A 15,330-nucleotide genomic window follows, 5' to 3' on the forward strand; every position below is an offset into this window, starting at 1 on the left:
TTTCCAATTTAAATTCCGGTAATTAGGAAAAACCATAGAAAACAATTTTTCCGCGTGGTTTTTTTTGTCGATTTTCTTTTTTCAATGAACTACGAATCGTTGGACCGATCCCTCTCCTCATCCCCCTCACCCCTACCACTTTATTCTTTTAACGAGATTAAATTATTTTGCAAATTTAATAATAGATCTATCAGATCATTTCAATTACGTTTCAACGTAATTCGTATAATTTTTGAATATCGATTCCTCGCATCTATTATCTCGCAATACATTCTACCAATTAAAAACGCGCTGGGTATATTAATAATTGTCCTATGAACGTGTATGAGTATACATGTACGACGAGTGTACGTGAATCGTGTCTGTGTGTCTGTATGTGTGTATTTATGTATGTGTATTTAGTCGTAGCCGATTTTTCTTCTTTCTCTTCTTTTCCGAATGTCAGCAAAAAAAACGAGAGAGATCGATGATATAAATATAATTTTTCCTTTGATATTATCTTTTGATCTGTTCGATCTTTACGATAGTCCAATTTCATTCTTGGTTTTGTTTTTACTTTACCCGTCTTCTCCCCCTTAGTTCCCCGAAGATGGATCCCGTTTATGGTACGTTGCTCCGAGCCGACGATATTTGAAGCTTTTTTCTTCTTCTTCTTCTTCTTCTCTCTTTCTCTCGTTCTTTCATTTTCTTTTTCCCATTTTTGTCTCTTATCGTTAATTAACATTACTATTTTATAATGATGGCTAAATTGACAAGTTTGTTACATATATATATATATATATATTTATACTTTGTGTTTTATATATGTATATATGTATATCGAAGGTCTCCCTTATTTTATTAGAATTTTTTTTTTCTTCTTCTTCTTTTTCTTTTTTGTTTCATCGTTGAAAACCTAAAGAGAATTTACCTATACTGGCAATGTTTTATAAGGTATGTTTAATGATGAGCATGTTATAATATGTGCATGTAATTATCACGCGTTTGTATTTTCTTCTTCTTCTTCTTATTTTTTGTATTTTCGTTCACTTATTTAAGTTGTGAAAGATCGTAAACGTTTCCTCTATTTACTTAAATAATGTTCGAAATGTTTGTCGGGTATTGCAAAATTTGTTCATTCATATATATTTTATTCTTTCGTGTATTATTATAATATTATAACGCTTTGCGTATAATATTTTTCATCCCTTATCGTTCGTTTCTGCACCCTTTTTTTTTATTCATCTCTGTTATCTTTCTTATCTCATCTCTTTAATACGAATTTTATTTTCTATCTCTTTTTTATTTTAAATGCATATACGTAGTAGTATTAGTTAGTAGTTAGTATTTAGTAGTTAGTAGTTAGTAGTTAGTAAACGTGTGATGTTTTCATTCGCGAATATTATTATAATTTTAATGCACGTTTATATTTTCTTTTTATATTTCATTTTCTTTCCTTTTCTTTTCTTTCCTTTGTATATTCACGCACGCGAGTCTCGCGTTTAATATTAATTAAATATTTCGTAGTAATAATAATAATAATAATAATAATAATAATAATGATAATAATAATAATAATAATAATAAGGAAGAGTTCTCTCGTAATTTTTTTTAATAATAACAGCGATTCGATGCGACGAGAACGGATACTGGAAATTCGTACCAGAATTTGAGGAAATGGCCGTTGACGAACTCGCACATTTTCGAGCACGTTGTTGTTTCATTAATAATAATCATAATAATAATAATAATATTAATAGTAACGATAATATTAATATTATAATTAATAATAATAATTATTATAATATCGTCGTTTACGTCCATTAATGTTTTTATTATTCTCGTGCGAGTTCCGTTCATCTTTCTTTTCCCCATGAAAATCCGTTCATTCGTCGCTACGAGCCGCCATAAAACAACACCAGCCGATGTCCCCGTGCTCTACTTCGCCTCCTTCAACAGCACCAGGTCGTCCGCGACTACGTCACTTATATGCAGGTAAATGACCCAGTACATCAGGTTGAAGCAGACGAAGCACACCGGGAATACGATGCGGGAATACTTGTCGATGTCTGATGGCGTTATGCCTGTCAAAGAAGACACAAAAAATACCAGAAATAAAACTAAATATCAGACACTTTTATTTCTTTTTTTTATTTTCATTCCACATATTTCTCTCTTTTTTTTTCCCCTCCTCCCTTGTGGATTCATTTTTTGATTTATTTATTTATTTATTCTTTTTTTTTTTGAGGGTTAGGAAGTGGGATTTTGTTTTTACTTCTGAAAGAAAAAAAAAAAACTGGAAATTTTGTTAATAATAAAATAAAGTTAAATTATATTCTGATATTCGATTAAATTCAATCGAAATATTAATCTCGAATAATTATTATTTTTTTTTTTTTTTCTATATATAGAAAATCGTATCGGTATATTTGATATTATTATTTATGGATAATCGAAAGAAAAAAATAGAATCACAAATAATAATAATAATAATAATAATAATAATACTTTTTTTTTTTTTCGAGTGGAGTTTAATATTAAAAATGAAATATTAAAACAAAATAATAATAATAATCTTAGTCGTAATAAAATTGAATTCAATCTGTCATCCCATAAACATATCGTCTGAAATATAAAATCATTTAGAAATATATGTGATTTTTAATCAAAAATAAAGAAAATAAAACTAAAAATGTATTATATTGATAAATAATGTTGAATGAATCGTACCATAAAGTTTGCTAATGTCTTTTCCAGGATGAATGAGATGTTGTGGCGCGGGTGCAGCTTCCTCGTCGGCTCTACCATTTATGGTGTTTTCTAGGGTTCCACCTTTGCTGTGTGCCTTCGGGTCGTGCACCTTGAACCGCACCTCCTGGACAACACGGGACCACTTACAAGAGACACGGCAGTTCGATTTGGGGTGTCCTTCGTCAAGGATTACCCCTTACTTTGTCAGATTGGCATGCGACATCGAGGACACTACGTTGTCTACGTTTGGTGCATCTTTTAATTTAACCCTCAGTCAAACGTGAGTTATAAACGTGTCGACAAGACGTGTGTAATAAACGTGATCAAAATTGTTCGTGTGTTTTTTCTTTTTTTTTTTTTTTTAAGGATTTAACATAAATCTTTGTAGTGCAATTAAGTTTTGATATTTTTCGTATTTTGTTTTTCTTTTTTCATCACTAATAGTAACACATAATTCGAACATAACTTACTACATAATTAATCTCAACTTTTCTCCTATCTGCGTGCATTTTTATCACCATTTGTTTTTATCTTTTATGTCTAATTCTAATGATTATATTCTTCATACACACATATATAAATATAATATGAATTTAATTGGTTTACACGCGTGCACTGGTAATTATGACGATAGATCAATGATAATAACAACTACGAAAAAAAATAATCTAACCCTATGATTTATTTTATAATAAACAAAATTATTTCTAATATGTAAAACAAATCCAATTCCTTTTTTTATTTATTTCTTCGATTCACAATTAAGCCCATTGTCATAATTACTTCAAGCACGTATACGTGATCGTGTGAACAAACCAAAAACAAAAATAATTATATATCCTACAAAATATCGATACTAATAATCGAATAAAAAACAAAATCTATAAACTAATGGAAAATTTATTTATTTCGATTATAATTATATTATATTCTTTGGGGTTACACATTCGTGAGAAAAAAAAAAGAAAGAAAAAACATAAAAAAAAAAAAAGATAGAAAGGGCAAACTTCGTAATAATGAAATTCGGTTGTGGGCTTGAAGGGGTCATGAGGGGGAGGGGTCGTGCCTCGAAGGTTTAATTAAAACATTCCGATAGCGGTGACGCGTTTTACGAGTTTTCATGAAGAGTAGAGTACCCGGGGTCCAGCAGCATTTAGTACTAGCCAGAGGTACACACCAGCCGTCTCTTGAATATTTTTTTCCATTATCTACTACAATCTACAATCCGCGAGATTAAAAGAAAATTTATAGTGGATTGCGCGCGTTCGTCCCTATATAACAGGAGAAAGGGTCCGGTTTTGCTATGATGATGGTCCCGTAAGGGAAAACGCGCGCGCGCATTCAACACATTCAAACCCGTGCACGTTCGCCTATCCGAATGGGAAATTCATTTCGTGAAAACCTTTTAGCTTTTGATCTTTTTTTTTTTTTTTTACACGGAAAAACTGTTCCTAACCTACGAAGGAACGACATTTTCTTGTGTGTGTGTGTGTGTGTGTATGTTTTTTTTTTTCTTTCTTTTCTCTTCATTTTCCTTTATCCTTTATCTTTCATCCCTTTTCTCTCTCTCTCTCTCTCTCTCTCTCTATCTCTATCTCTCTTTCCTCTTCTCCTTCATTTATTTGTTTCTTTTTTTTTTTTATCGCGTTAATTTGATCTTATCTCATCATCATCATCATCATCATCATCATCGTCATTATTATTATCATCGGGGAAAATTAATGAAATAAAATCTTTTTGATCACACGCGTTATTGTTACAATTAATATTAATGTTTGACAATAATTTTTCGAATTACCAAATGGGCGCGTGTAAAATAATTGTGTGTGTGTGTGTTTGTTTTTTTTTTTCTAATAACAATTCTCGTCGCGAATTAAAAATAAAGGGGGGAATCGTTTTAATCGAGAATAAAATATTATTCAAATAAAAATTAACCACATGCAGCAATTTATTCGTGCAGATACTTGCGACCATTCAATTTTTACGAATATTATAATATATATATATGTATATATACATGGTGTTTCTCCAACAGGGTGGTACGACCAGGTTTCGGAGATGAAAATTCAATCGAAAAGTAAACGAGTAACATTATGTTATCCGAAGTCCGATTCTGTTCGGGGGTTGGGGGGGGCTGGAAGGGTTGGAAATGTTACTCATTTATTTTCGATTAATTCGTACATACAAATTCAACTCTTCACTTGGTTGTACCATCCGTACCGGTTAATACACCATGTCAAACGTTATGCCAATATTTGGATTATTTATTTTAGATGATAATAAAACAACAACAACAACAACAAGAAAAATAAAAAAAAAATAAAATAATAATCCAATTGGCAACGCGTTAAAATTCTAATCAATTGCAAAATGATTATATTTCCAGAGTTTTGGAAACGAGTCATCATAATAGGTGCGGATCCGTGTGTGCGATCGTTAAAATACCAAGAACTTTGTACTTTCGTACGAAGAAATAATAATAATAGTAATAAGAAGTAGTAGTAGTAGCAGAAGAATTAGAATTAGAATTAGAAGAAGTAGAAGTAGAAGAAGTAGAAGAAGAAGAAGAAGAAGTAGAAGAAGAAGAAGGGTGAGAGAGACTTCGGTCGACGTTACTCACAGTTTGCTTAGGCGCGTGATCACCATGATCACCGGGTACACCCGGTGGTCCTGGATTTTCCCTCGCCGCTTTCATGCTTTCCGCTATCTTCTGGAAGCGGTTCTTCCGCATTTGAATCCTTTTAGCCATGTAACCCACCGTGGCGTATTCTGCGAAGACAAAGAAGCCGTGGAAATAAAGGGAGGGAAGGTAACGCCGTTATCGTCACCATTTTCTGAGAGACTTTCTCGTGTGTACCTGCCTCTGCGAAGTTTATTTTATTTTTTTATTTTTTTTTCTCTACACTTTTTTTTTTTGTTCTGCTTTCCGAATAACAAATGATAGATCGTTAGATCCTGGTCCCTTTTTTTTTTTTTTTTTATTTATATATATAGAAAAAAGATCCCCGAGGACTATGAAGGAATTTGAAAATAAGGAAGAAGAATAAGAAGAAGAAGAATAAGATGATGAAGTAGAAGAAATAGTAGATAAATAGAAGAAGAAGAAGATGAAGAAGATGATGAAGAAGAATAACAGTTGGTTAGGATAATTTTAGATAAATCAAGGATGGCATGGGGTATGGGTGGGGTGTCACTTGGCGGGGTTGCTCGGTCTCAACAATTTCAAAATTTGGTACCAAAAAAAATAAAAGGAATAAAAAAAGGTTATAATCGTTTAACGACGAATCGATTCGATTTGCACTTGTTTTTTCTATTTTTAATAAATTAAAATATAACGAGAGAAGAAATGTTCGTAACAAAGACGAGCTCGGCTGTGTGTTTTCGGTTCGATCTCCGGAGAGACGATGGCGCGATATTTTAAAGGAGAGTGGAGAAGGAAACAAATGAAAAAGAAAAAAAGAAAAGAGAGACAAGTAAAACAAGAACAAAACCCGTTCGAAAATGGAAAATCATCATCATCGCGACGTATGGATAGGAAAAGAAATCAGGTGCCGTCTTATGTGTATGCGTGTTCTTCTAACCAACTTTGATCGATCTGGAAAAAAAAAAAAAAAAAACAAAAAAACAAAAAAAGGGGGTGGGAAAATTTAAGGAAGGACGGACGGACGTATGGACGGACGGACACGTCTCGTAGCTCGGGAGACGAACGCGATCGCGAACAGCTGTTCGAAGCGTGCGATTGGACTCGTCTTATCACCGTGTGTGCGTATAAAAAAGTTGACAGAGCTTAAGTATAAAAATATTTTTTCTCTTTTTTTTTTTTTTTTTTTTTTTTTTTTTTTTTTTTGGTTTTTTTTTTTTTTTTTGGCAGCACGTAGTAGAGGCAATGGAAGAGTACACGATCGCACTCACCGAGCAACGAGGCAAAGACCATGACGNACGGACACGTCTCGTAGCTCGGGAGACGAACGCGATCGCGAACAGCTGTTCGAAGCGTGCGATTGGACTCGTCTTATCACCGTGTGTGCGTATAACTCTTACGTTAGAGCTTAAGTATAAAAATTTTTTTTTTTTTTTTTTTTTTTTTTTTTTTTTTCTTTTTCTCTTTTGGTTTTTTTTTTTTCTTATGGCAGCACGTAGTAGAGGCAATGGAAGAGTACACGATCGCACTCACCGAGCAACGAGGCAAAGACCATGACGAAGCAGGTGCCCAGATAGACGTCGATGGACTTGACGTAGGAGATCTTTGGTAGAGCCGCGTTCGTCGAGGACATTAGGGTCGTCATAGTGAGCACAGTGGTTACTCCGAGGGCCACCCGAGCGGGGGTCGCGTTTCGGTTTAGCCAAAAGCTCACCCACGATATTATGACGATCAAACCGGAAGGTATGTAGATCTGGATCAGGTAGTAGCCCATCGACCGTACGAACTGGATCTCGCAGGCCAGCCGCGAGTAATTTCCTGCGATTAAAAGATCGAAGGTCAGGATTGTAAGGGGGATTATGGAGAGGCGTGTTTTTTTTTTTCCTATGTTTTTTTTTTTTTTTTTTAATTAGTTATTTATATATATTTCTCTTTCTCTCTCTCTCTCTCGCGCTCTCGCTCTTTCTTGCTTGCTATATTTCTTTCTTTCATTCTTTCTCTCATTCTCTCTCTCTCTTTCTCTCTCTCTCTTTCTCTCTGTCCATCATTTTCACTTTTATCGTCGGTCTCTCTCTCTCTCTCTCTCTCTCTCTCTCTCTCTTCCTCTTGGTCTCCCTCTTCTCCTACTCCTAGTACTTTATTTTTCTATCATTCTCTCTTTCTCTCTTTCTTTCTTTCTTTCTATATCATTCTCTCTCTCTCTCTCTCTCTCTCTCTTTTTTTTCTGTATTTTTCAAAATCGTAGCAACACCACCCTGTTGTCTCGACACGCTTTTCCGTTTCCTTTATTTCTCTCTCTCTCTCTTTTTCTTCCTTACTTCTTTCTCTCTCTCTCTCTCTCTCACTTTCTTTCTCTTTCTCATTTTCTCTCTTTCATTCTCTTTCTCTCTTTCTCTCTCCCTCTCTTTTTACCCGTCTCCGTTTTTCTCGCGTCGACGCTAGCAGTGGGTAACATTAGCGATGTAAATACGCGACTTCGTATATCACGTGTGTTCAAAAATGTGTCATCCTCGGTCGCCCGCGTTTCTTCCCTCTTCCTATTTCTTTTTTTCTCTTTCCGTTTCTTTTTTTTTCCTTTCTTCCCCATATTTTCTACCGCTCGAAAATTCGTCGAAAATTCTTTTCTATGATTCTTATTTTTTTTTTTTTAGCAAAAGCAGATAATAACTAGAAGTAGAGAGTAGTAATAAGAGAGGTAGTAGATGGTGAAGAAGAAGAAAAAAAAAAACAAAAGGGGGGTAGAAGAAGAAAAAATTGCGAGATGAAAAAAGAGAAGAAGACGAAGAAGAAGAAGAAGAAGAAGGAGACAAAAAAAAGAAGAAGAAGAAGAGGGGTTAGAAGAAATACAAATATAATTGTTCGAAACGCGAGCGAACGCGGGACAACGCATATTTTACGAAGTCGCGCATCGACGTGAAAAAACGGGCCTTAAGAAGAAGAAGAAGAAGAAGAAGAAGAAAAAGAAGAAGAAGTAGAAGAAGAAGAAGAAGAAGTAGAATAAGAAGAAGAAAAAGGGAGAGAAAAAGGGTGGGAATAATATATATAAAAAAAAAAAAAATACTTTCAATAAGAAAAATATCACGGAAAGACGAGAAAGCGTTCGTTGGACAAAGGGTGGTTTGTCTTTAGGATTATTTTGTAGGGTTGATTCGTGGTAATTTGGCGGAAGAAAAAAGGTTTAGACGGGATAAACAACAACAGCAACAGCAACAATAATAATAATAATAATAATAATAATAATAATAATAATAATAACAACAAACAAACAACAACAACAATAACAAGAACAACAATTTCCATCCCCCGTTGTTTCGAGAGTTTTTTTGATGCTGTATTTTGTTCGTATGAAAGAAAAAAAAAAGAAGAGAAAAAAAATGATAGAGGATTTAGAAAATACATAAGCAAATAAAAAAAAAAAGAAAAAACAGAAGATAGGAAAAAGATTAAAACAACGACAAGAGAACGCGCGACGTGGAGAGTAATTTAAAAAACAAAAAATATAAGTATAAAAAGATAGTATTATTATTATTATTTTACGTAAGAATAATTTTTTTTTTCGATAATATAATAATTATAATATTATTTCGTTTGGGATTGGGACGAAATATTCTATGTATATATATATTTTTTGGGCTTGTTTTTTTTTTCTTTTTTTTTTAAAACGCGTTTTTCAATACGACAACGACGAGGATGACGACGACGACGACGACGACGACGACGATGACGACGATGACGACGACGACGAGGACGAGGACGAGGAACGAAGAAGACGAGGTCGCGCGAGGAAGAGAGAGAAATTCGATTAATCGAACGACGACGACGACGACGATGACGACGACGATGACGACGACGACGATGACGACGGCTGTTGCATTATCGTTGAAATTGTTGGTGGTGGTGGTGGTGGTGGTGGTGTGGTAATAATAATTAGAAAAAAAAAAAAAAAATACATATATGTATGTATATATGTATATAAAAAAAAAAAGTTGAAAAAAAAAGAAGAAGAAGAAAAAGAGATAGAATTAATTATACAAAATATTCACAATACAATATAATAAAACTTATATATATACATATATATAGATTTCAATATATATATATATGTATATATATAGGTTTATAGAAAAATATGATATACATGTAGAAACACAACTATACAAAGTTAGGACACTAATCGACGTTTTTATATGATCGTAGTTCTTGCCGACATTCGGATAGCGTTCACTCCACCCTTTTATTCATACCGTTTAAGTACGATGATAAAAAATGATGAACGTTTTTACACACACAATATAAATATAAAATATATAAATATATTAGTATTAATATTGATATCTCCCAGGTGATTGGATTGTTCTATTTTCTCTCGTATCAGCTAGATAAAATGCTGTATAAAGATAATATTTATTTTACGGCAACAGTGGGGTAATTTTAAGGGTAATGATGTGGTAGTGATGCTTGTGATGATGGTTGGAAGAGGGGGTTTCGCTTATCCGTATTATTTGTATTTCTGAAAGTTAATCCATTAATTAGGTTAGCTTGCAATAAATTTCTGCCATTGAAAATTAGAAAAAAAAATAAATAAATAAAATTATATCTAAAGATTTTATATTAATTATTAATAAATAATAATTGATTGTTTGATTGATTGATTGATATGATGGTGTCAGGGTTGTTTGGTTGGTCTTAGGGTGTCGGGGGCGGGGGCCTTGGGTTGTGTTCATACGTTACCGGTGGTAAGACTAATCTCCATAGCTCGCTGCCTGTGCCCGAGGACCTTGAACTGTGGAAGGGAGACTTCGTTGCTGACACCGACGCTGTTAGCACCCTCGTTCCACTTGTATCGGATGTCCCTCATCGTGTATCCGACTGAAAAAATAGAGAGACCCCCCGCGGTTGGTACGTACCTCGCGGAAGCCCTCACGCATTTCAAGGGCCAAGCTCCGACAGGGCCTCCACTTACCTCGCACCCCCGCAAACCTCCAGTTTTCTTTTATTTTTTTTTTATTTATTTATATATATATATAGATATGTATGTATATATATATATGTATTATTTTTTTTTTAATTGAATTTTTCTTATTTCTTTTTTGTTTGTTAGTTTGTTTGTTTGTTTTCTTTTTTTTTTGTTTTGTTTGGTCATATATGCGCGCGCACACACACATATGTATACTTGCATACACAAGCACGTATATAGGAGACACACACAAGTTACATATATTCGTTATTTATTTCATTCGTTCGCGCGTACGTTTTTTGCATACACACACACACACACCATGCCCGTAAATTTTTCTACACACTTGCATACTATTCTAATTATGATAATATATCTAATTATATCTATCTATAACGGGGTATGTGATTAATTTAATTATTCCTAATTATTTTCTATCATTGACTTTCTCTCCTCGTTTATTCATTTTAATTTATTATTATCGTCATCTACCTTTTTTTTTTTTTAAGCATACACGCACGTACGCACACGCACACACACATATACCACATACAAAGTCAGGTGCATTCTCTTCTTATTCTGTGTGTCTCGAACGAGTCCTTACGTGAGTTTTCATGGGATGGGGGTGGGGGGGGGGGGGGGGGATCATGCTCCGATAACCATTCGTATCTTCGAGATTTTTGTTGCTTTTTATGATATTTATTATTATTTTGCTATTACGAGATTCGAACTCTTGTGTGTCATACTTTTATTTTTATTATTTTTGTTTCTTTCTTTTTTTTTTGAAATTTTATAATCTTTCAAATTAGTTTCCTATCACTTTACTCTCTTTCTCTTTCATTTATTTTCCTTTTGTTTATTTGTTATCTCTTCGATACGAATTTTTAGTCACGGAGATGTCCGAATATATATATTTGTCGATATTGATTAGGCCAAATTTATTTTTGGATTACGGACAATAGACGTCCTCGTGTCCGTAGTATGCATAATTCGTCGCATGGCAATGACAAAATTCGGATAAGACTTGGTTTGGTGAAGGGTGCAAATTTAATGTGCCGATTTTCATTATCTTATTATATCATCATTTCTTTTTTTTTGTTTTTCTCGAACGAAATTATTAGCGCAGGAGAAAAGAAAATTTATCCTTGGTTTTATTCTTTTTTTTTTCTTTTTTTTCCAATACTTTTTTTTTCTTTCAATATAATAACAGAGGCGAAGAGAGAACGATGGCAATAATTAAAATAATAATAATAAATAACCAATAATAATAATAAACCAATAAAAATAACCAATAATAATAATCAATAATAATAATAATCATATTTGGACAAGAATAACAACAACAACAAACAACAACAACAACAACAATAAAGGGTATCAACGGTGGTGTAAAACAGCGCGTGTGAATAAATTATGTGGTATTTAATTTTTTTTTCTTCTTCATTATTTTATATTTCATCGTATAACTTGCATCGAGTTTTGATTTCTTTTTTTTTTTTCCTTTTTTTTTCTTTTTTTTTCTTTTTTTTTCTTTTTTTTCGTTTAGTTTCAGAAGAGAGGAGGATATCTACCTGTAGATAGTGGTACGATTTTCTGTCCTTGCCTGTGACCGAGCACGCGAAACTGCGGTAGTTCCACCTCCCTCGCAATGCCGACCGATTCTAGGCCGGCGTTCCATTTGTATCGAATATCGCGATCTGTGTATCCAACTGCCGGGAGAACAAGAAACACAAATATCTTCGCTCTAACGTACAATAGTTAAAAAACACATAGAGGGAGAGAGAGAGAGAGAGAGAGAGAGGGTTGGTTAACGTTTTTTTTTTTATTTTTTTATTTCGAGAATGGAGTCTCGTAAATCGAAACAAATCAAAACGGAAAGAAACTAAGTTACACACAAATCAAAAGGGTATTTGTTAATTTATATTAAGGCTTAGGGTTATTATTATTCAATCGAAAACAAAAAATAGGGACATTTATTAAGATTCAAAATAGGGCTCGTGATATATTCGAAAGCAAAATTACAAACCCTTGTAATTCGGGTTATTAACACCCTAACGCGAAGATTTTTTTAATATTAACGATTGTTATTGATAGAAATTAGTTAATTAGGATCATTATTTCTTTTGTAATTATCGTTAATTATTATTATTATTGTTTAATCGAGTTAGAGTGTTTTGTTTAAATAAATTCCTTGACGATTATCGAGCAAGACGTTACACGATCCGTTCATCCAAGATGATATACTCATACAAATTTATAAAATATATATATTTAGGTTATTGTATTATAGAAAACAATATCAAAAATGTTTATTCAAAAATTATTTTTTATTTCTATTCATAGCAGATATTTTCGTTTCTTTCGATAAGAAAGTTAAAAAGAAGTATAATAAATTAATTATCACGTTCGTTCGTTCGTTCGTTAATTCATTCGTTCTTTCTATAGGACATAATTTCTATAGGACACTCTGTAAAAGATCGCGTGACCGTTTTACGAGTTTAACATTTGAGAAGTTTGCCCGAATTGTAGTAACACTTGTTACCTATTTATATCCGACTAATTCCATTGTGTAACCTTTAATAGTTATCCATGTATGTATAGATGATACATACATACATATAGACATACCGAACGGAGAAACATTCCTCTATAACTGAATCTTAGGTGATTACGATCGTAACATCGCATTCCAGACACTAAAGTGGCATTCCATCGCCTATGCAGCCACATTGCACTGCCAGAATACTCGTATTAAGCGATCCATGAATGGAAGAGCATACAAACACATTTGAAGATTAGCTTTGGTTCTCGTTCTTCGAGAATTCCAAATTATCGAATGCTACTTTTGCTATTACTTAATCCACAATCCTTTTTATAGTTAAACACTAACCTCGTTTAATAACCATTGAATAGAATCGAAAGAACGTGATAATGAAATTATTTTAATACCTAACTTACTTTCACGTATGATTAAATAACCCATATGTCGTGTATTGTAATTTGTTAAAAATTATATAAAGTGTATATTATTCATTTTTTTTTGTTATTTAAAAAAAGATAAATATATCGTTCATTTAATACGATTGGTTTAAAATCTCTGTCATGATTATATATATAAAGTATTAAATATATATTTATTCTAATATTTTGTTGATATTATCTTCGATGAACGATCGTACACGTTTTACGGATGCAGGATTAGAATTAAAAAAAGAAATAAGTATAATAGAGATTAGTTTATCTTATACACGTTTAATAATAAGAGAAATTATTTATCGATTTGTAATAAAAACGTTTAAGCGATCACATTACCGAAATGTTGTAGAATAAAAATAATAGGTTTAGGGTGTTTTTAAAAGGATGTGAGAAAATATTACGGATTATTTTTTTTTTACGGCACAGCGATTGGCGAATTGAATATTGCAATAAGGAATGGCTTTTGCTGCAGGCGACATTAGCGGAAAATCGAGGATTTTTTTTATTATGGTGGTGGCGTCAAGTTTGCGTTTAAGAAAGATTAAGGTTTATGTATGTACATATAGCGAATCACTGGAATATTATATATAACATTGTACATTTTAAATAATTAATTTTTTTTTTCTAATACAAATTTTCTAATTTCATCTAAAGAAAAACCTACTGTTTTAGGATCATTCTTAATAATATTATTTTTGTTAGTAGTTTTTGACTGAACCTTAATGTTTGAATTTCATTTCAAAACGATTGGATATAAATATTTGTGAAACCTATTTTCTTATTATTTATATGTTAAAATAAATCTCTTATAATAAAAAATACTCTCTTTAGTAATAAAATATAAAATTTAATCGAAAAAAATCATAATAAAAAATAATAAATCCCCTGTACTGATACGAATATTTTCTTATGCAATTAAATTAATCAATGCATTAAATGCATTATTATTTATGCATTAAATAATATCAATTTGAAAGCTTAATGATCCTAAAAAATATGTAGTTTCTATATAGAAGAATTAAAAAACATTGTTGCATTACAAACAAATATCAATTGTTTGAAATGTATAATAGTTGTAAGAATACTTTTATGACTCGCTATATACATTACATATATACTTATGTGTATATAAACATATAAATATATGTATTTAGAGTAGAGATATATGGAGAAGCGGAGGAAGAAAAGCTCTCTCTCATTAGCTCTAATAAAATACAATAGTAATTTTTGTTATTTTGCATTTTAAAACGTGTCGTCATGCCGTTGTTTGTAGCAGTGCGGATAAAATAAGCATAAATCAACAGAAAAAATGTTAAACTACGAGACAACGCCATTCATTCGGTGCCCTTTTCCCTTAGGTTTCGTGCAAACGTGCATTCGTGTGCATTCGTGCTTCGTGCATTTATATTGTGCTTACCAAATTACGCGAGGAAAATAAATATCAACTTTCCCTTATTTGCTTTTTTTTTGTTTTTTTAGACATTTTCAATAATATTCGAGAATACTATTTGGTGGTACGTTAACACCGTCAACAACCATAATTCAAATTTTTCGCGATGCCGAAAGAAAATTATTAATAATAATTCGTAACCGTTTATCACAAATTACTCGACTCAATAATCTTTCACCACTGTTAACCTCGTATTTTGTAGTATTAAGAAAAAAAAGAAAGAAAAAAAGAAAAGAAAATTTAAATAAAAGGAAAACACGCGAGTGAAATAATAAAATATATAATAAAAAGAATAGACAATTTTTTTAATATGTCACCATTATTTTTATTTCTGTTTCTTTTAAATGAATCTACGCATACCGGTGTTTGATACGTTGATTTAATAATTATTATTAACCCTCGATTTTTAAATAGGAATTAAAAGATACTTCATGCCAACTAAATTTGCCTCTACTACGAGAATAGAAATAAAGATAGATAAAAGAAAAATAATAATAGAAAAAATAAATATATATATATATATATATAAAAAATTATTACATCATATACGTATTAGATTTGCCAATAAAGTATTCA

General features: G+C 32.1%; 1 protein-coding gene across 4 annotated transcripts in view; it reads right to left on the reverse strand.

Annotated features, from left to right (window-relative positions):
- The window catches only part of LOC106786215 (gamma-aminobutyric acid receptor subunit beta), an 86,881-nt gene continuing 71,551 nt past the window's right edge, over positions 1–15,330 (reverse strand). The window contains exons 6-10 of one of the 4 annotated variants that reach the window (XM_014747359.1): positions 10,103–10,240; positions 6,905–7,189; positions 5,351–5,499; positions 2,710–2,851; positions 1–2,063 (exon numbers count right to left, since the gene is read on the reverse strand). In XM_014747359.1, coding sequence (XP_014602845.1) covers positions 1,918–2,063; positions 2,710–2,851; positions 5,351–5,499; positions 6,905–7,189; positions 10,103–10,240 — 860 coding nt within the window. In that variant the 3' untranslated portion in view covers positions 1–1,917. Of the gene's footprint in view, positions 2,064–2,709; positions 2,873–5,350; positions 5,500–6,904; positions 7,190–10,102; positions 10,241–15,330 lie in introns of all 4 variants that reach the window. The other 3 variants (XM_014747358.1, XM_014747357.1, XM_014747360.1) reach the window with 3 other exon arrangements.

This window comes from Polistes canadensis, unplaced genomic scaffold (assembly GCF_001313835.1).
Source record: "Polistes canadensis isolate GaletaPanama2010 unplaced genomic scaffold, ASM131383v1 scaffold_68, whole genome shotgun sequence".
Lineage (NCBI taxonomy): Eukaryota > Metazoa > Arthropoda > Insecta > Hymenoptera > Vespidae > Polistes > Polistes canadensis.